At 42.2% G+C, this 22,622-nt stretch overlaps 2 protein-coding genes across 2 annotated transcripts in view; both read right to left on the bottom strand.

Moving 5' to 3' along the window:
• Positions 1-22,622, bottom strand: part of LOC135696859 (uncharacterized) — a 616,504-nt gene that overhangs the window by 506,158 nt on the left and 87,724 nt on the right. The window lies entirely within an intron of this gene.
• Positions 9,247-11,049, bottom strand: LOC135717619 (uncharacterized). The gene is made up of 2 exons (XM_065239745.1): positions 10,426-11,049; positions 9,247-10,134 (listed from the first exon to the last, which is right to left on the bottom strand). Exons 1-2 carry the CDS (start codon positions 11,047-11,049, stop codon positions 9,247-9,249), a joined length of 1,512 nt encoding a protein of 503 aa, XP_065095817.1.

Genomic DNA, 22,622 nt, shown 5'->3' on the forward strand with positions numbered 1-22,622 from the left:
ATATGACTACATGGTAATAACAGCAACTCGGTGATTAAAAAGGTGCTCGTCTGCCTAGTGGCAAACGTTTTTGCTTACTGAGCAGAAGACCGTGGGTTTAGTCCCAAGCTCCTTCGCGTTATATGATCGTTAGGACATCAATTCAGCTTATCGTTTACCAAAACGAACCCTGCAACAAACCCAACCCTCTTATCCAACATCCCAGTGATTCCTCGTGGAAGTGCAGAGGTGTTCTCGGCTTCCATCAAAGCGAGTGTCATGTCAACACAATCCTTCCCATTCCTTTCTTGACCTGTGTTCGGGCGCGGCCGGCGCTGGTATTGCCTAATTTAAGATCACCAGTTTTTACACATTGAGGATGATTGCTAGTCCCAAGCATCGTCTATTGGTTCTCTGTGTAATTACAGCTGATCTGGCAGTAACAGAGTAGCAACCGTGGGCGGTCAATCAAGCTCAAGCTCAAGCTCATTATTATGCGAATCGACCGACATGGACTGACCAAAAGCATTTTCCCAGCCAGTTATTATATTTCGAATTAAAAATACTTGGCTGGGAGCTGCACCCCAAATAGCAAAGCATTCTGTAAGCCCCTTTCCAGAAAAATACCCCTTCAATTGAAGATTGCTATACAAAATCATAGCAGAGTCTTCCTCTTGCAGTTTTCCTATTAGCTTCAAGTTATATTTACAATGGGCAATGTCCTGGTTATTAAACCAATATGTACACTGAGATCATTATTTGATAATACAAGAATTTAGCGTGCCATTGACCTCTTTGTGAGGAATCTGAAAATACGCATCCTTCAAATCAACCACCGAATAGAATTTCGCCTTCCCCAAGCGATGAAAGACCTCCGCCATGTTCCTCAAAGGGGAGGAGTCTAGGCAAACAAGTAGCTTTCCGTGCTAGCCCACTCGCTCGAACATTCCTCGATAGCGTCCATCTGCTTGTACCGCTCAATCTCAGCTTCCATTTCTGCTTGTATAGAAGATTGCCATCTGTACAATGGTTGCCTTCTCGGTTTGGCTTCCTCCTTCAACACTATTTCATGCTCAATTAACGTGGTTCTGCCCAAACGGTTCTCCGTAATACGTGGAAACATTTTGACTGCTGCCACTAGCTCCACACGCTCCTCAGGTAATAAATCATAGCGTCAGTATTGGTAGTAATGCAAAGCCGATGATTTCTACTTCTGCATGCTAAACATTCACCGTGGCTACCTGCTCGAAGCCATTCTCCCCTAGCATCATTGGCTGGCTTCCAAACGCCTTCCAGAAGTTATACCCCAGAATCATTTTACGACAAATCTGTGGAACAACTAGAACCGGAATGACTTTCGTGATCCCGTTGAACTCGATCGGCAGCTGAACGAATCCCAGACACTCATGGACCGTCTTGTCCGCAGTAACTATTCGAAGTAGACTCTTTCGCATAGTCAGACCGTTCTTCACAGCCATGTCCCTGACGCTGGTTACGCTGACACTTGCTCCACAATCCAGTAAAGCGTCGTAGTCCGTTTCAAAGATGCGAACCGTCACGTGAGGACACCTCTCCGTATTTACGCTTATCTCGCAAATTCTCTTCTCCGAATCTTCGTGTTTATCGGGTCTGGGAACCTCCTTCTCTTGTGGAATTTTATTGTTCCCTTCCCCACATTCCACGTCTAGTTTTCCGACGTGCCCTGACGATCTGCCCTGGGGTGATTTTGGCACGTTACGGATGTTTCTGTCCCTACCGAACTTATTTTCAACCGCATTCACCTCTTCTGAGTCCGAATACGAAGACAACGATTCCTGATTATCGTCGTCTGCCTCGATGTTGAGTACATTCTCAACGCGTTTCAATGTCGGATCATTTGCATTTATACGATAAGCGTAGTACTTGAGCATGCGTAGGTTCTCTACATCTCTGCACGCCAGCCTAGACCTGTAATGAGGCCACATCTTGTCCCACACTATCTCAAATAGTCACTTCTGATCAAGAGTTTTTTCTAAGTTGTTTCCTCTTATAGATTTTCTGCCTGTTTCCTTGGTCTTTGTTGGGATTACCTTACATATATCGGATTTTTCGCTCAAAATCCGCCCAACACGAAAATTCATCCGCATAACACAGGTACCAATCGTAAGCTTCACCACGCAAGATGGTATGTATTCGTTGAAGAAGGATGTCGCCCGAAATCCGATCCATCAATTGACTCCGATTGACGGAGTCAATCCAAACCTTCCTTACGGTGCGAGTTTAGCGTTCCATACGCGACTGGACTGTTTGAGTCCGTAAAGATCTTTATTCAAACAACAAACCAGTCTTGACTGATGGGAGTTTTGGAAACACGGAGGCTGTTCCATGTAAATCTCCTTCTTTAATTCTCTCTGGAGAAACGCCGTTTTAGTGTCCATTTACTCGATAGCCAGTCCATGCCGGGCGGACAAGGCGAAAAGGTACAGCAGAGTTTGCATTTGATCGGCTTCCGACCAGCAGGCAGTTCGGTCAAGGTCAAGGTGTTGCTTGCTCTAAGCGCATCATACTCCTCACGCATGGCTTGCTTCTAGAATGCCGCGTCTTCCCACGACAGTGCCTCTTGGTACGTATCCGGATCGCCATTTGGTAGTTTGGTCCCTCAGCTACGGCCATGTCTACTGCGGTTGCTATACCACCGAACAGGCCTTGGGGTGTGGACTGCACTGGTGTATCCAAGTTGTCCGCGTTCGTATTAGCCTCCTGTAAAGGTTGAGAATGCGGCACACCTCTGTACGTTACTTGAAAGTCATTATACTTGCCTGGGATTTTGTGCTCCCGACCGCTACGCCTCAACACCTGTGACTGAGGTGGATTTGAAGTTTTGCGCGGTGGGAGCACGGGACTCACGTTGATCACCGTTTCTTGCGAAAGGTCAAAGCCGTGGAACTCTTCTTTGCTTCCACGTAATCCGTGAAGAACTCATCCTCAGCGTCGTCGTCCTCGGTTTTCTCGACGAAGCGGTTGTCCGAACCTCTTGCAGCTGGCGATGAAGAAACGAACTTGAAGTCTAGCGGGACCAAGATCTGACGTTGCTTTTCATCCGGTGCGCTTCGTGCACCTTCGTCGATGAAGCAGACTTCGCGGCTGGTGAACACTTTACACGACTGTGGATTGTAGAGTGGGTATCCTTTCGCGTAGGCGTCGTACCCAACAAAAATGCATTCCCGAGACTTGGGGTTGAGCTTGCGTCGCCGTTCCTTGGGTATTTGTATCATTGCCTTGGTACCGAACATCTGAAGATGTGACAAATTTCACAAATTTCAAGTTTCTTCCCGGACCAGACTTGCTCAAGAGTAGAGTTGTGACGTTGAGTTGGGGATCGGTTCTGCAGGTAGACGGAAGTATGTACGGCCTCAGCCCACAACGTCTTCGCCAGTCCTGCTTCGAACAGTAATCGAGCGCGTTCAACTATTGAACGGTTTGCACGCTCCGCCATACCATTCTGTTCCGGAGTGTATGCTGTAGTCTTCTGGTGCTGAATGCCGTGCTGCTTCAAGTAATTCTCGAATCCATCATTCACGTACTCCTTTCCGTTGTCGCTGCGAAGAACCTTGATCTTCCGCTCGGATTGGCGCTCAACCATTACGTGGAATTATTGGAAAGTTCTCAAAACTTCTGGTCCCGATTTCGTTTTGAGGAAGTACGTCCACATCTTCCGAGACTTATCATCCACGAAGACTTTGTAATATCTGCTTCCTCTAAGAGATTTCACCTCCATGGGCCTGCAAATGTTGGTGTGCACCACATCGAGCATTTCTGCTGCACGCGAACCTTCCTCGCTAAAGGGATGTTTACCCATTGAACCCGCGTCTGTGCTGTTGTTTGTGATTACATCTACCAATCCGTTGGCTAGAGTTCGAACGCTCTTTAGGCTCAAATGTCTCAGTCGTTGGTGCCAAACCGTCACACCAAAGCATTCTTCGTGTCCTGCTGCTGCTCAAGCGGAAACAATCCGCCTGTGGCCACTGTTTTCCCGTCGCTGTTCACAATTTTACATCCAGCGTTGGTAAACACAACCGTATATCCGTTGCTGACGATCTGGTTCACGGAGAGAAGATTCACCGAAAGATCCGGGATCAGTTGGACATCGTGTAAAGGAATATTGTTCTCCTGACAAGCCGGCTTCAACGTGGCCGAGCCACTTGCCGTTACCTTTATCCCGTTTCCATTAGCAGCGACAACGGACCCGGTCGCTGGCTGCAAATTATCCAAAACCTTCGGGTTATTCGTCATGTGCACAATTTGTGGCACTTTCGGCATTTTGGTCCTTTGGGGGATCACTCTTCGGCTCGTTCTGCTGCTTGTATTTCCCGCTGTGTCCAGCTGCTCCCGTCCGTCGACTAGCAGCCAGTGCTGTATCTTCAGGCTAAAATTTTACCTCCTGCAGTAGCTTTGTTTTTATTGCGTCCCCGGTAATCGGCATTCCCGAGTTCTCCAGAGCCATGATCATCGGACGATATTCGTCGGGGAGACCAGCCAGCAGCAACGTTCCTATCCATTCATCGGAGATCGGGAAATTTATTCCGTTCAGTTGATGAGCAGTGGTCTCAATTCGGTTGACGTAATCGTCCATTGATGAGCAAGCAGACAGCTCTGTTTTTACCAACTTGTGCAGTAATCCGACCCGTCGCGTTAGGCCTGTGTCATCGAATGCACTTTCCAGTTTGGCCCAAACTTTCTTCTTCGACATAGTTAACGGGGTCGAGCAGCAAAATGATTTTTGCTCTCGCACGGCGATCGCAAGCAGCGTCAACAGCTTCGTCGTTGCCGTCCTGCTTCTTCTTCGGTTTCCCAGCGCTCCACGTGGGCCAGTTATCACGTCCGGTGAGCCGCTCGGTTCTCGGAAGGCTGGAGATGTTGTGGACTACTGATCCAGCGCCACTACCCGATACTCCAGCAGGGTTTCCGGATCCGCTTCCAGGCATGTTTACCACTCGCGTACCGTAAAAAAAAAGCTTTTTTACACTACGAATAAACTTTCGTGAATAGGCCCATAACCTATTAAAGAGAGAACACGTGCAGACACGTCCGTATTGCAAATCGTTTATTTTAGAATTGAAGGGAAAAGTACAGTACGGGCAGAGAATAAATAGTTCTACACGGTGAGCGTAAACTACACAGAGGTTGGATAAATTCTAATCTGCCACAGATATAAAGAACAGATGAAGCACAGCTTACACTACTATCTCAACAGGAACCCCTATTGCGAAACAGCATAATCTCTCACACACTTCGAAATAATTCCGTAAAACTCCCGGTAAGAGAGTTCACAACCCTAGATTGGACTTATTCACAACACGATTATGCAAATGCAAAAATAGTACAGGCATCGAAAGCTTAGGTAGCCCTTATCTTGAATTACTAAAGAATTGCTAGAGCTTCTTGCAGTTCCCTTATTTCGTCTAAGGAAACTTTCGGGAAGGTTCAGCGACTTTCTAGGAAATTCCACGAACTATAGGGAACTGTAGTGAATTTTAGGAAAATTCTGGAAACTTTAAAGACGCTCCTTCGAAGAATCAGAGCAACTTTCAGAGAAGCTCATTGAACTTCAGGGAAGTTCTACAAACTTTAGGAAAAGTCTGCCAACTTCAGGGACGTTTTGTGAGCTTCAGGTGAGTTTAAGGTCCTCCTGGTAAATTCTACGAAGATAAGAGAGTTTTGTAAACTATAGCAACATTATATGAATTTTAAACCAAACCAAAGGAAGTTTTTTCCGCCGATCTTGTTTTCCGTGCTGAGCACCAATGCTACCGACGTGCCAGGAAGGCAGCTCCCACACCTGGACCCTACCTATCGACCCATCAACTCATGAACCGGGGACCAACAGCTTTACTTCCCATCCGAAGGAAGGCGTGATCAGAGATGTTATGCCTCAGAACATCCCGGCGGCGCAGACAGGGATTGAACCCAGGCCTGCTGAGGTGAGAGATAATCACGCTTACCACTACACCACCGGTGCCGTTTTTTTTAATGATGCTCAACAAAAAGGTCTTTAAAAGCAAAAAAAAAAAAAAAAAACATGGTCTTTAAATGCCCAGAAATTTGTGCAGGCTTTTGGATGGCCTGTTAACCACAGGGAAAATTTACAAACATTAGTTAAGTACTGTAAACTTTAAGAAATATCTAAGAAATCCAGGAAAAAAAATGAAAAACTCAAAGACGTTCTGCGAACTTCAAAGAAGTTGTAAGATCAGTAAGGAAAGTTTAAAGAATTTCATCGAAGTTCAACGAAATCAACAGGGAATTAGAATTTAAATGTAATTTTTGCTGTCTCATCGGGTCGTTGGTGGAACAACTTCCACTCCATGTCTTAGAAAACAGTTATGGTAGAGATAATTTGTTGCGATATACCTTTCTCTTTTACGCTTCCCTAATGAAATGTAATCAACGATATGCGCAGGTGGAAGGCATGAAAAATAAGAGTTTGCCACCTAAAAAAATACCGTGATTACGGCTCACGCATGTTACACTCTTCAAAAATCTACACGCGCCGTTCATGTATTTCACATTTGAATTGGCGAAAGGTGGCAAACACATTAATTTCAAATGTTCACTAAACATTACATGACATGGTTGTTTACGTCTCTTCTTTTATGTCAAAGACGGATTCCACCACGTGTAAATTAGTTTTTTCTAAGTTTGTTCAGTAATCCCTTCATTTAAACATATAATTTCATGCAAACATTACTCACATACTCACGGTTAATAATTTCGATGATTTTGTTAGGAAAACCTAACAAAATCATCGCTGTTGCCTTCCATGTTTGTTTTGACTCTTTAGGTACTCGTCTCATCCTTATAGTGCGATCCCGTGCAATTCATGTGTCATACACATTAAATACACTAGTAGGAAACAGTAGGGCAGAAATATATGGGGATCTCTTTGATTTCGATAAGGTAACACATAAAAAAAAGTGTGGTAGTATTGATTTCATAAGCAACAAAAACATATTATTTTTGTGTTTAAATCTCATGATATCCGTGTGAAAAGCACATGATTCTATGGTGACAAGTAATGAACGGTTTTTATATTCCAAAACACATGAATGGAACGTGTAATTTTTTTTTTGAGTGCAGTTCCGTTTGCCGGTATACACAATCAGTTTATGAAAATTGAGGTTCACAAATATCCAGAAGAAATATGTTAACAAGAAATTCAAACTATTTTGACAGTCAAATTGTGCGGGTGTGTAGAAATTTTTACATGTCTAACGCAGGTTTCTCCTGGGAAACGTCATACATGTAGTGAAAACCGGAAACTTCAGAATCTCTCCGAACCGGCTGACGAAATTAAGGATCACTTTGTTGCCAAAAGCATTAGAGCAGTGTTCTCAATCTATGTGTTGCGACCCATCAGTGGGTCGCTGGCTACCCCTTCAAATTGTTGATCATAGGTAATAAGATGGTAGAATTAAATTACTAATCTTTCTCTCTCTCTCTCTCTCTCTCTCTCTCTCTCTCTCTCTCTTTTTTTTTTTTTTTTTTTTTAGCGTTTTACCGTTTTCAGACCTTTATCGCGATTTAAAGCCTTTACTTTTGCCTTATTTTTCTTATAATCATTCTGCCGTTAAAAGTTGGCCTTAACTCGGTTTTTTTACATCGTTATGAGGTGGTTCACTAAGTACATTGAACTTTCTTTACCTCGATATTAAAGGGACCATCGAGTTATTGAATAACAATCCCACACAAAATCGCTATTACAGTAGCCATGAAATTAATGACTACTGTGGTTCTATAACTCAATATCGAGTTTGGGAAATCAAGTTGTGGAGAGTTGACTGTAGTTTTAATACTAGTTTTTTTTTTTAATGCTACTAATTCGTTTAGATAGCTCTTTCACAGTCTTCAAATAATGTTTTAACAGTTTGACCAATTTACCACAAATTTGTCGATGTTAGCCATTTTATCTTGTTATGCATTTTTGGGGTGTTTTGGCGTTTCAAGCCGTTAAAATATCATGGATTTTTAACATCATTTTGGTCTGATTTTTTTTTTTTTTTTGTAAAAATATTGTTTATTTAGTTTTTAATAATAAATAACACATTCAAACTGATAACAAATTAAATTATTCTTCTAGATTTAGAACAAACTCTAGCTCACCTACATCGATTCTACTATTAATATTGGCATTAATAAAGTTGATGTATTTTATGAAAATTTTAAGTAAATTGATTCTTGTCTCTGTTGCAATTGTACCCAGGATCGGGCGTAGAAGGTCTTCGAAAGTAGGCCTTTGCCACCCACCGCGAGTCATCGTCATCCTTCGTTGCACGTACGCCCATGCCGCGGTTACTCGGGGGCACTCACTGAACTTGTGTTGCAAAGATTCGGTAACCACCATGCAGTGCTGACAATGTGGGTCGTTTGCACGGCCGATGATGTTCATCAGTCTGCGGTGCTCCGTTTTTTCGTTCACTAACAAGTAGAGATCGCTGCGCTGGCTCGATGACAGTCTTCTTGATGAAATGTTTGCCCATATCTTCTTCCAGTTCAGGCCTGGCTGGTTCCTTTCCACTTTTGGTATCTCGGTTTGCTCCAGATAGAAGCGGTGAATTTGATCGCTGGTGGGGTTTTGTTCGATGTGGTGGGGATACAAGGAAAATTGCTGAGAGAGGAGTTTTAGGCAGGGAAGATCGGCAGGGAAAGGAATATTTTGGGCGAAAAGGGACTAATAGTGGGGAAGGGAATCGATCTCTTGAAGATGGCGATTGACGAGAAGCGCTTTGCACTTGATCGCTGGCAATTGCAGTTTTAGTCCTCCATGCTCTTTACTGCGCGCCAGCTGCTGCATTGAGACACGTGCTGCAAATCCTCGAAACAGGAAAGTCCCCATTGTCGCTGTCAGCTTTGCCGTGTGGATACATTGCGGTGGTTTTATGGAAGAGAGGTACCACACCTTCGCTGTGATGAAGGTGTTAAGTAATATTACCTTTTGCTGCAGGGTAAGGGAGCGCATGTTATGCATCCATATAAGCTGCCGAATTTTGTTGATTAGCGTATCCCAGTTTAGCTTCACCATCAGCCGCACTGAGTTTGCAAAAATAACACCCAGAACCTTCACCTTCTCTGTATTCTGTCCTGGTAGTCCTGGTATCAACAGTGGATCCCCATTGATGAATCCGACATCGATTGCCACTGTTTTATGGCGATTTAGTTTTGCCCCGGCAACGACTTCAAAGCAGTCGAACAGCAGAAAGATCCGTTCAATTGTTTGCGTTGATGTTGCTATCACCGTGATATCGTCAGCGTACGCAACGCAAAGATCACCGCCACACACACGCTCCACCCGTGTGAGGAGGGGATGGAGGTAGAGCACAAAGAGCAGCATCGACATCGGATCTCTAGGTCGAACGAGATCAGCTTCCCTTTCTGTTTTTTTGCGATAAGCTGGGCCACACGATCCTTGAGCGAGAGTGTAGCTTTTTGAGCGTCACTCAGAACTCGATGTATCTGCAGCACGCGTTCCAATCGGGCCTTCATCACACGGCTAAGAATTTTATAATCGACATTGAGCAGGCTAATCGGACGGTATGCTCTCGCTGTCCCATCGCCACCTCTCTTTTTGACCAGCACGATTGTGCCAGCGGTGAATTCCGAGGGGAGCTCATTCGTCATAGCCTCATTTATTACGAAGTACAGCTCCCAATAGATGACGTCGAATGTTCGTAGGTAGAACTCTACCGGCAGGCCATCGGTACCAGGCGATTTTCGTTTCTGCGATTTCAAATCGTCAATAGTGATCTCTGCCATTAGAGCATCGTTGGTTTCGTCGTTCTCAGGTACGACTCTCTCGTTTATAAATTTTTCTTCCCCAACCTGCCTCGCCTCTCCAGCCGCATACAGGTCCCTGAAGTATCGGAACATGTGTTGTTCGATCTCCAGGGAGCCTTGTATTTGTTCTCCTCGCTCGTTCTGCAGTTCTGTTATAGTTGTTTTATTCCTTCGTCTGTCGCCCAGCTGGAAGATGGATAAGCTCTCACCCGCAACGAACGTCTCGTTGAGGCGGATAGAATTTTGTGCAAAACGTCGCTGCAACATCAGCATTTGCGCTTTGACGCGGTTTATAGTCACCAGCATGGTGGGATTCTGATAGTACGCATCATATGCGAGTCGTAGCTGCGTGCACAGACGTTGGTGTTCAGCGTTATAGATGCTGAATGCTTCGCTCGACTTCCAGCGGAAAAATGACTTGATTTTTTGCTTCGCGTATGAAAGCCACCATGCCATCCAGCTGGGGAAATTCCTCCGTTGGCGGGTCCAAAACTGCCACCGAACTTGAAAATCGTCAATGTTTGCGGCAGTCAAAAAGTGAGGGCGGTGGGACCAAAAACCACTTCCTTGTTCGCGGCCGAGGTCGGGAAGGCAAATTCGTGTTGTTAGAGCCTTGTGGTCTGAAAATGAACATACGTGCGTGGCAGCGCTTCGCAGATGTTCGCATAGCCCAGCGCTGACATACATACGGTCGAGCCTGGATGCCGCATTGTGAGTGACGTACGTGGGTGCGGGGGATGTGGGGTACAGTTTTAACCATATGTCGTGTAGCTGCAGCTGCCGTACGGTCGCCTGGAGAGCTGGACTTGAGTTGGCACTCGTAGAGTAGCTCGGACGTAGCACGCAGTTGAAATCACCGGCAAGGATGACGTGTTGCGTGTTGAAGCGAAGGTAGTAAGCGATCGTGCCGTTGAAAAACCTTTCTCTTTCCGCACGAAAAGCTGTCGCCGATGGTGCGTAGACGTTGCAGAGCGTCGTATTTTGCACCCTCAAATCAATGAGGCGGCCATCCAGGTTTTTCTCGACATGCGAGAATTGTATGTGGTCTTTTAGCGCGATTGCCGTTCCCCGCCTCGCGTGATCCACATTACAGACGACGTTGAAACCAGGGAGAGAGAGCTCCTCATTCTCCACCTCCTGAAGGAAAACGATGTCCAGCTGCAGCGTTCGTACGAAAGACCGAAGTGCGTCGATTTTCGTTGCGTTCGTGATGTTGTTGATGTTGATAGTTGCGAGGTTATAACTGGAGAACTCAGCCATTAGGACGGTCGGTTACTCCCATCTCGCGTATCGTCGTCGTTCTCCACTCGAGGCTTCTTGCCTGGTGGACGAGTGCGGAGATGCCTTTTGGAGCTGGAAGAGCCGACAGATGAATCTGTCTCGTTTCCATCGGACTTACCACTAGCAGTTTTGCGATCCACTCCGCCACTAGCAGGGGGCTGTTGACCTGTAGAGGGGATCAACGGCCCGCTATCAGATGGGTGAAGCGAAGCCGAGGTAGAGGCTGACGTAGGAAAATTTTCATCAGTGACGACAAGGGGTGGTAACAACCTCTGTTGTTTTCGTTGGGGAATTTGTTTCGGCGGCTGAATACTTGCCAAGTTTGTGTTGGTTTGGTTGGCACCAGGAGTGACGAAGTTTAATATTGTGTTCGTTGGGTTCGCAGTGGATGCGGTTTGCTTCGTTGTTTGTGAAGACTTAGGTGATGGACTCATCTGCTTTGCGGCATCGGCATACGTCTTCTGCACGAGCAGTTTTTTTATTCTGCACTCAGGTAGCTCCTACGTGGATGTATTCCCGGCAGTGTCGGCAAGTTTGACGTTGCCCGAAATACGACACTTGTGTCATCTCCCCGTCTATTGTGACCCACGACTCAATGTTCCTTTCAACGATCATTTTCGCCATACGAACACCGGTTGAGATGCCAGGAAAATCGACTTCGGTTCCACTTCGCTGCTCTCGTACTGCGATGACGTCACCGTATCTTCCTAGGAAATCGGCGATTTTTAGGTCCGACACGTCCTCGGACAAATCGTACAGCCTCACCTCCACTGCTCCCTCCTCCAGTGTGATTCTCAACGGATACTTTTTCCCGTCAACTGTAATCTCGTGCTTGTTGTCGTGTTCCTCGCAAATTCGTTGCGCCAATGCTAGGTCGACAACTTTCACAAAGGAAACACCGAGGGTTCTACTGTTTTGGATTCGTAGCACTTCACCTTGCTTCAGACCTAATATGGTCGCACAGAACTTGTGCACTTTGGCATTATCCGGTTTCTTCGGCACGTTCGCAAAATCTATGCCAAAGGTGTTTTCTCGACGGCCCATCGCGAAGTCGTTTGGACGCGGAGCGACACGGAACGGCTCAGCGATGAGCAGAGAGAGAGAAAAAAAAACACAGTTGGCACTGGTAACTAGCTTGTGTTCGACTTCCACAGAAGAAAGCTCGGAAGTTGAGCGCTCACTATATCTAATAACATCTTTATCTAATATTGGTGGGTCGCGAGCTTATACAATTTCTACACGGGAAGACGTCCGAATCAATTTTTATGATTAAATATCATGAAATGAAAAAAACGTTATATGCCATGAAATCATAACAATTATAAAAGTGGGTCGCAATCGAAAAAAAAAGTCAAGAATGATCCCAATTGGGTGGCTGCCGCAAATGCGACTCGGCATGCGCAATCTGGATTCGCTGGTCGCCATTGTTGATAACATTGCTTGATATACGTGTAATTTTGGAAGGATGCAATTTTGATCATCAACTAAAGGTTTTGGACAATATGGATGCTATGATGAGACATTGTTTCGGTGATGAACTCATGGATGAGTGCATAGGTCTTTTTTTGTGAAAGTTGCCCGAGCAAAGTCTGAGATCAAATTGAAATCTAAATTTGATGTTGTGATTTCGCTGATAATGATTACTCAGGTTGCTGTCGTTTTGGTCGTTTTAACGGTTAAAATATCAAAATTGAGAGCAAAAAAATCCTTCCTGTGACATCACATTGAAAACTATTTCTGCTATCAGTGAGAGCAAACTGGAAACTCAATTTGATATCCATTTTTCCTGTTGATAACAAAACAAGTATTCAATTTGATGTTATGCTAAGGCAATGAAAACAAATCCACAACAACATATTTTTGAAAAGCAAATGTACAGCAAAATGAAAACAAAATTTGTCAATTGCATTTACTGAAATCAAATTAGGATTTCAGTTTGATGTTGATATCAAAACTTGATATCAATTTGCTGTCATTTTGATGCTGGACTTTGCTCGGGTGGTCTACCGAAACCTCCGGTAGCCCCGAAATTCCATACTGTAAAATGTCAACTAATAGATGTTTGCAAGAGTTTAATTATTTTATTAATTTAAACATTCTGAGGTCATAAAAATACTACGATATCTTACGGTACCGAAGACTGAATCTTACTTTACCATTTATTATAGTATTATAGTTTATTATAGTATTTTGACTACTTTAATCACTTTTGAATCATTGTCAGCTGAATTTGTTTCGATCCGTAACAGTTTTGTATAGTCAATAGTCCATATACACCTACATAAACGGCTAAGTGTACTTCAAAACACTTTTTCTCAAAAAACCCAAGATGAAATATTTTAAAACCTTCACAGATTTGATTGTTAGGATCAAAACTAAATTCCTGTGAAGAAAAAACTTAGGTACAAAAAAGTTGTAAAAAAAGTGCGTTCAGACATGGCGTGACCACAACACAGAAAAAAATTCGCGTGATATGTACTTTAGTATAATATTTAAAGCATCGGCATCAACAACGAAATTGTTTATAAGCTTGTATGAATTACTGCTGGTTTATGCAAAATCGCGCTTAAATTTACCCGAAATATGGTGTAAATTTACGGTAAATCTAACGTTAACAACGTGTGCGCTATATATCGCGGAAATTCACATTAATTTGTCAAACGGTGATCTTTGCAATACATGTATTCTGGTTGTCTTGGTAATCATGTCATATGACGCCCTATTATTCAAAAGAAAAAGTCAATGTCCATGCTGTCACGCTGCATGCATCACATCGTTTTGTAACTCACTAATTTGCACAACACGGTAGGTCGTTTACCAAAGTTGACAGCATTTTCTTCCCATTAACCTACTGAACCATCATCGTTACCGTCCTTATCCCAGCCACTATTATAAGCATCCTACACTTTTGCAACGACTGACACCGTGACAAATGAGCCCAACAGCAGTGTGCTCTCAGCGGCACCTGCTGCACCATCATCAGCATCATCATCATCATCAGCGTCATCCACCACGTCAAGTAGGCTTTCTCGTAAATCCCGGGCCTTCCTGCCTTTCCGGCCTTGGTACCTACGGAATTCATTATTTTACGAGACCATGGAATTCCATCTTGGGCTGTTCCATATCCCGTGTTGGATTCATGCACTCGTCGCTCCTTAACGACAAAATGTGGAAGAAACAGAGCCTCACTATACGAGGAGATGTGTCTATTAATATCTATTTAATATACGGTGACATTGACAAATATGTTGTGCCAGATTCTCCGTTTATTTTTTCTACCTCGCAAAACTAACTTGCCTCTACCCCCCCACAATTCACTTGAAGAAAGTTTTTGCATCGTCGTCGTACATCACACAAAGACACACATCCTGATCTGACGTGACTTCGCACGCTCCTTCCATCCCCAAAATCACTTCGGTCATCAACTGCTCTGAATGACATATTCCGGAAGCCCCAGACTCAGACGGTTTGTCCTCTCGTTCCTGTTTTCTTTTTTTTCTTTTTGGTTGGAGGAACACAAACAGCGTGCAAAACTTGGGTGATTTGTTTTGATTGATGGTGTTATGACCCACCACGTATACGTGTGCCCGAATGGCCCTCGAGCGAAAACTTTTATCCTTCTCCTGGGGATGGGCGATCGATACGGGAAATGATATTTCTCGGAATGGATGGATATATGGTTTGAAGGCTTTCGGTGTTGAACTTTCTTGATGAAAGCTTAAATTTGGTCCAAAGGAAGAATTTTACCCATCACAATTGTTTGTGTAGTAAGAGCTAGTATTTAGACCTTTGCAATCGAAACATGCCGTAAAATTTGCGTTATCGGCAGAGGACTGCATTTATTGGATGAGTCAGATTGGACAGGTCTGCTCGTGGGACAATAATGGTTTTGAGCTGTTGTGTAAAAGGTGTTAAAATTGAAATAAATTATAAAATACTTAAAGCAGCTAAATGAAAGTTATCCATTTCAAAGTACGTAAAACTTTTGTATACAGTTAATTATCCGCCAACTCGTTTTCTCATTCACAGAAAACTTCTCTGCCGGAGCTTGAATTTCACCTTTGATGCCTAAATGAAACGGCCAAGTTATATGTTCAACATCAATTTGTTAATTAATCTTCTCTTCGCCCACCCTAGTTGATCTGCTTTCCGCTCAGGTGTTAGCCTGCCGTGCTGTGTTACAGTTATCCTACAAATTTCGCAAGTTTGATTGGAACTTTTTCCGATATAATCCCGATTTAGCCTTCTCCTTTTACCGGCTTTCACTTCGACCACCGAGGAGATTGACTTTCCGCCTGGAAGTGTTTCTCTTCTCATTTTGCATGTAAGAGTGGCTTTAACTGACATAACCCCAGGGCTGCAAAATGCGTGTCGATGCATGTTGACATGGCTAGTTCTCAGCAATGCAATGACCAATCGTTATAATTCAGCCACCAATCGAAAGATATGGCTATCTAATTTTATTTTGAATAGATATAAACCCATTTGGACCTGTAGTTGGCCAGCCGGAACGAAAAAACCCGGAAAAGTCCCGAGCAAAATGCGTGTCGATTTATGTTGACATGACTGGTTCTCGGCAATTTGGTTACCACATCTTAAGATTGAGCCACTACATGAAAGGTATGACTATCTACTTTCAAACGGAACAGACAAGGAACTGATTGAAGTTGTGGGTAACCAATCGGAACGATAAAACCCGTGAAAGATGGCTCTGTGGAAATTCGGATTCACCGGGAAAATTGTCAGACCTAGAGATCCGCGATTTTTTTCCTAAATTGCATACAAGCATTAGCATAGAGATAATATACCATCACCATATCGATTCTGCTACCGGGTGGCCATAATACGGTCCTCTGGATATCTGGAATCGCCTTGAAAATAGTCAATTCTTAAAAGTAGACCTGGAGATCCGTGCTTTTTAGAAACTGTGAAGAAAAGATATATCTCAGTAACATATTGATTTGGTCCCCCGGTGGCCATTAAATGCATTTCTGGATATCAGGATTCACCGGGAGATTGGTCAATTCTTAAAGGAGTACTAGAGTTGAGGGATTTTTTCTAATTTGCAAACAATCATGAGCATAGAGGAAATATACCATCACCATATCGATTCTGCAACCAAGTGACCAGAAAACGGTCCTCTGGATATCTGAAAAGTAGAACTAGAGATCCTCGATTTTTTTTTTTCTAAATTCCATACATATAGAGGAAATATGACATCAAGACATCAATTTTGCTACCGGGTGGCCAGAATACGGTCCTCTGGATATCCGGAATCACCGGAAAAATATTCAATTCTTAAAAGTTGACCTGGAGATCCGTGAGCTTTTAGAAAATGTAAAGAACCCTTAGTTGAGAAGATATATGTCAGTGCCATATTGATTTGGTCCCACAGGGGTTATTGAACGCCCTTCTGGATATCCGGATTCACCGGGAAAATGGTCAATTCCGGAGAGTAGACCTAGAGATCCGCGATTTTTTTTTTATAAATTGCATACAATCATGAGCATAACGGAAATAAACCTTCATCATATCGATTCTGCAACCAACTGGCCATAAAACTGTCCTGTGGAAATCTGGAGTCACCGGGAAAATAGTTAATTCTTCATCTTCATCAATTCTATGGCTAGAGATGCGTGTTTTTTTTTTTTTTCTAGATTTGCTTACAATTATGAGCATAGAAGAAATTTGTCATCATCATATCGATTCTGCTACTTGGTGGCTGGAATACGGTTCTCTGGATATCCGGAATCATCCGGAAAAAACTCAGTTCATAAAAGTTGACCTAGAGACCCGTGATTTTTTTTTCTGAATTTCATACAAGCATGAGTATAGAGGAAATATGCCATCACTACGTCGATTCTGCTATCGGGTAGCCATAAAACGGCCCTCTGGATATCCAGAGTTACTGGAATCAAGGTCAATTCCTGAAAGTAGACCTTGAGATATATTGATTCGAACCCCCGGTGGCCATAAAAGCCCGTCTGGATATCCGGATTCACCGGGAAATTGGTTATTTCCTAAAATTAGTCCCAGAGATCCACGAATTTTTCTAAATTGCATAAAATCTCGAGTATAGAGGAAATATACCATCACCAAATCGATTTTGCAACCAAGTGGCCAGAAAACAATCCTCTGGATATCCGGAAACACCGGGAAAATGGTCAATTCCTAAAAGTAGACCTAGAGATCTGCGATTTTTTTTTTCCAAATTGCTTGCATGCATTCAATCATGAGCATAGAGGAAATATGCCATCACCATATCGATTCTGCTGTCAAATGGCCATAAAGTGCCCATTTCGATATCCGGATTCACCAATTCCTAAAAATGGTTCTAGAGCTCCACGACTTTTTTCTTAAATTGCATGCAATCATGAGCTCAGAGGAAATATGCCATCACCATATCTATGCTGCTTCCGAGTGAACAGGAAACAGTCCTCTGGATATCTGAAATCACTGGAATCAAGGTCAATTTCTTGAAGTAGACCTAGAGATTTATGATTTTTTAGAAAATATAAAGAACCTTCAGTTGAGAAGCGATATCGCAGCTCTATATTGATTCAATCCCCGATTGGAATCAAAGAGTCTTTTACAGGAAGTTTTTTGGAAAATTTGCCTTTGTTTTCTAGGTTAAGAATAAGTAGTAAAAATTGTTTAATTTTGTAATAAAAAAAAATCCCCCGGTGGCCATAAAACGCCCATCTGGATATCTGAATTCACTGGGAAATTGTTTATTTCCCAAACTAGTCTCATAGATCCGCAATTTTTTTCTAAATTGCATACAATCTTGAGTATAGAGGAAATATGCAAATTACAAAGAGACTTTGAATTATTCCTGCAAAAGGGCAATCAATCAAAGCAAATCAAAATCTTCCGCATACAACAAGTTGTAAGAGTTGCAGTCGGTCAAACCATTTAAGAAAGTGTAATTTTCGCAATTTTCAGGTGTTTCAGCGTCACAGCTTGTAAAAACCGTATTATGTTTGCATCAATTGTGAAGGAGAAAACCCGTCAAGTCAGATTACTTATGCTATTTTTGTACGGAAAACTCATCACAATGTCGAGTAAAATGTAACACTTGCGGAAACACCATTTGCTCTGCACATCAATAATGCTGTTTTTTTTTTTTAGGCTTTATTTAAGAGATTTTTAGCCTTAGGCTAGTTCATCTCTAATGCTATATATTGAGTATAGATGAATCACTGAAAAATGGTTTTCAAATAATCAAAAGAAAATTTAATCACCTTTAGTTTCACGTTAAAATAATTAATATACCTTCGGAGATATTTGAATTTGTGACGTTAAAATAATTAACATAACTTCGGAGATATTTGTATTTTATTAAACTAATTTTTTAGGCGTTTAAGCTATATCTCAAAAACTATCTTACTGAGATTTGTTTGGACTACATTTTTGGATACAGCGCATGATTTTACATGGGAAATGACCATCAGCGTACAAAGTTCAAATATGGTGCTATGCTCAAGATTGCATGAAATTTAGAAAAATCGCAAATCACTAGGATAATTTTAAGGAATTGACCATTTCGCCGGTGAAACTGGATATCCAGAAGCGCACTTTATGGCTACTGGGAGATCGAATCAATATGGTGCTGAGATATATTTGTTCAACTAAGGGCTTTATGCATTTTCTAAAAAAAATCTCAGAGCTTTAGATCCACTTCCAGAACATGACTACTTTTCCGGTGATTTCAGATATCTTGAGAATCGTTTTCTGGCGATAATCTCATAATAATAATCTCTATGGTGGTGATATATGTCCTCTATACTCAAGAGTGTATGCATTTTAGAAAAAAATCGCGAACCTCCAGGACTACTTTTGAGAATAGGTAACTTTCCCGATGAATCCGGATATCCAGAATGGTTTTAAATAACCACCGGGGGTCCAAATCAATATGCCACTGAGATATATCTTCTCAACTAAGGGTTCTTCACATTTCCTAAAAAACGCGGATCTTTAGGTCTACTTTCGGGAATTTACCATTTTCCCGGTAAATCCGGATATCCGCAGGACCACTTTCTAGCTATCCACTAGCAGAATCGATATGGTTATGGCATATTTTCTCTTTGCTCATGATTGTATGAAATTTAGAAAAAAAAAATTGCGGATCTCTTGACCCTTTTCTCAGATATTCCGGATATCCAAAGACCCCTCGGTGGCAGAATCGATATAGTGAAAGCATATTTAATCTATGCTCATGATTGTATGCAATTTAGAAAAACTGGCGAATCTCTAGAACTACTTTTAAGAATTGACCATTTTCCTGGTGAATCTGGATACCCAGAAGGGCATTTAATGACCAAATCAATATGGCACTGACATATATCTTCTCAACTATGGGTTCTTCACATTTTCTAAGAAATCACGGATCTCTAGGTCTACTTTTAAGAATTGTCGATTTTCAAGGTGATTTCGGATATCCAGAGGACCGTATTCTCACCACCCGGTAGCAGAATCGATATGTTGATGTCGTATTTCCTCTATGCTAATGATTGTAGGCAATTTTGAAAAAAATCGTGGATCACTAGGTTTACTTTCTGGAAATGGCTATTCTCTCGGTGATTCCGGATATCCACAGGACCGTTTTCTGGCCACTTGGTTGCAGAATCGATATGGTGATGGTATATTTCCTCTATGCTCATGATTGTATGCAAATTGGAAAAAATCACGCAGCTCTAGTACTACTTTTAAGAATTGACCATTTTCCCGGTGAATCCGGATATCCAGAAAGGCATATATTGGCCACCGGGGGACCAAATCAATATGTCACTGAGATATATATTCTCAACTAAGGGTTCTTCACATTTTTTATAAAAACATGATCGGTCTACTTTTAAGAATTGACTATTTTCCCGGTGATTCCGGATATCCAGAGGCCCTATTCTGGCCACTCGGTAGCAGAATCGATGTGTTGATGTCGTATTTCTTCAATGCTTATGAGTATGTGCAAGTTAGAAGAAATCGCGGATCTCTAGGTCTACTTTCTGGAATTGACTAATTTCCCGGTGATTCCGGATATCCAGAGAACCGTTTTCTGGCCACTTGGTTGCAAAATAGATATGGTGGTGGTATATTTCCTCTATGCTCATAATTGTATGCAATTTAGGAAAAAATCACGGATCTCTAGGTCTTCTTTCATGAATTGACCATTTTCCCGGTGAATCCGAATTTCCACAGAGCCACCTTTCACGGGTTTTATCGTTCCGATTGGCCACTCACAACCCCAGTCAGTTTTTTGTCGGTTCCGTTTGAAAGTAGATAGTCATACCTTTCATGTAGTGGCTCAATCTTAAGATGTGGTAACCAAATTGCCGAGAACCAGTCATGTCAACATGAATCGACACGCATTTTACTCGGGACTTTTCCGGGTTTTCCGTTCCGGCTGGCCAACTACAGGTCCAAATGGGCTTCTATCTATTCAAAATAAAATTAGATAGCCATATCTTTCGATTGGTGGCTGAATCACAGCCATGGGTCATCGTACTGCTGAGAACCAGCCATGTCAATTATGAATCGACACGCATTTTGCAGCCTTGGTACTTTGAGGAAGTTTCGATGGCTTGGGATTATGTCAGTTAATGGAGTAAGTTGTCTACTATCTTTGTCCGGTAAGTGAACTATTGCTCAATGTGTGTTGCGATTATAAAATTGCATTGAAAATTACCATAAAGTTATTATAGCCTCAAGGGTTTTCCACCGTCTATGACGAAAACGGCCCAGAAAATCTGCACGATAATTCCATCAAAGAACACCAGATCCAATAGTTTGCTTTTAGTGTATTAATCGCTAAACAGCACTTGAACTCTCTTCCAGCCTAGATGGTGGGAGACTTGCTCGGTCACTTTGATTGCACAAATTGGGCCTGATGCACACCGTTAATTAGACTCATGGATAGACCAGGTATCGGATTACAAACGCTTTCCTTTTCGGAGGAATAAAAGAAACGTTATTCTTCGTATCGGCACTAAATGGAAGGATTAACCTTTTCCACATTCGACTCTTCAATTTCAACACAAATCCTTTGTTAATTGCTCCGTGGTATATATTGTTCTACTCTACTATCTACAGATTGTTTTCTATCCTAGCCAGAGGCGTTACGTGCCTCATTTGTCTACCTGTGCACTAAATTTAATTCGTCTGCAATTTACCACAACTATGACTTTCTAGTCAATGAATTCAAAGTGTATTGTTAATGATGAAATAAAACAGATTTATCAAAATTTAAGGAAAGTTTTACAACGTTTATTGAATTTCTAATCATGTTGCATATTTCTCAATCACTCTATCTCTAACATTAGCCACTTAAGCTGTTCTTCACCCATATTGTTCCTTAATTAATTTTTAATCCTACGTAAAACTAAAAAACTTCTTTCTACGGATGCAGCGGTGGAAGGAAGTGACAGTATTTGCCGTCCGAGCCTCGAGACTTCGCTAAAAATATCTTCCAAATTATTATCAAACAGATAATTTATAATTTCTGACACAGTTTTCTGCTTAAAATCATCCTTGCTTTACGTAACCTTCAATTCATTAGCTAATTTTACTCTATCCATGGATTCAAACTTATCACAAAAATAATCAATCAACTCTTTGGGAAGTGCATTAGAAAAAAATTCAAATTAAGAGCTGTCTAGAAGAGCGGCATGCTTAAATTGATGAAGATCCTTAAAGCGGGTGTCAAGTTGTGCAATTATACGATCTAAAAAAGAATAATAAATCATAAAGTACCTGGAGTACTCATGGCGACGATCATTTGCTACGCCAGTAGCTTCGAGAGATGATGTTAGGAACTTGTTAAATTTTTCTTCCGATCGCAACCCAACAAACAATTTGAGTTAATTAACAGCTGAAAAGGGCATTTTTCAGCTGAAGAAGCTTATTTTTGCCTGAAAAAGCTCTTATTCAACATTCAATGTTTATTGGGAATTTCTTAATACTCAATTTGGTTTCATTCACGCTTCTGTTGCACGTCACGAAATCTAGCTCTTTCGATTGTAGTGTAAGATAAAGAAGATCCGTGAAGAAAAACACTTCTGCAAACATCTTTAAAAAGAAGACAGTGTCAAAATCGAGTAAAAATCCATGAAGTCCCCTGGCAAGTGAACAGATATCTCCATCCCACGCATCATCTCCTAGGTACATTTCTCCTAGACATGTCACAATTTCAGTATAATGGGTTTCAATAACATTGACCATCCGGGAAGTGTAGGCCCTAAAATGTTATGGTTATTTCGTTGAACTTCACGGCTGTGGTCGATAACTTCGTCCATACGGATTTTACCAAATGTGCGGTATGCCATTCCATTGTATTGTCAATGTGATCGCGAGAAGCAGCATGCACTTTAATTGCTGTTGTTAGATGGTTCAGGTCATAATAGCCGATTTTGCTCCATATTCCTTTGTCACCTGATTTTCGAAACATCAGACAAGGCCAACAGAACAATTTTTGGACATTTTCTGATCCACACAACCACTTCACATCGAACGCATTTGGATTAAAAGTCCTGGTGACAGTTTTTCCTTTTCTTGAG

Source organism: Ochlerotatus camptorhynchus, unplaced genomic scaffold, assembly GCF_037179485.1.
Source record: "Ochlerotatus camptorhynchus isolate MF236.1 unplaced genomic scaffold, CSIRO-AGI_Acam_v1.1 ptg000062l, whole genome shotgun sequence".
In the NCBI taxonomy this organism is placed as follows: domain Eukaryota; kingdom Metazoa; phylum Arthropoda; class Insecta; order Diptera; family Culicidae; genus Ochlerotatus; species Ochlerotatus camptorhynchus.

What these genes read in the sequence shown, in the direction of transcription:
- LOC135717619 (XM_065239745.1), bottom strand. Translation starts at nt 11,049, where the DNA reads ATGGCTGAGTTCTCCAGTTATAACCTCGCAACTATCAACATCAACAAC. An exon ending in TGCGAAGCGCTGCCACGCAC is followed by an intron (nt 10,135 to 10,425) that starts GTATGTTCATTT and finishes CTGTGCACGCAG; the next exon opens with CTACGACTCGCATATGATGC.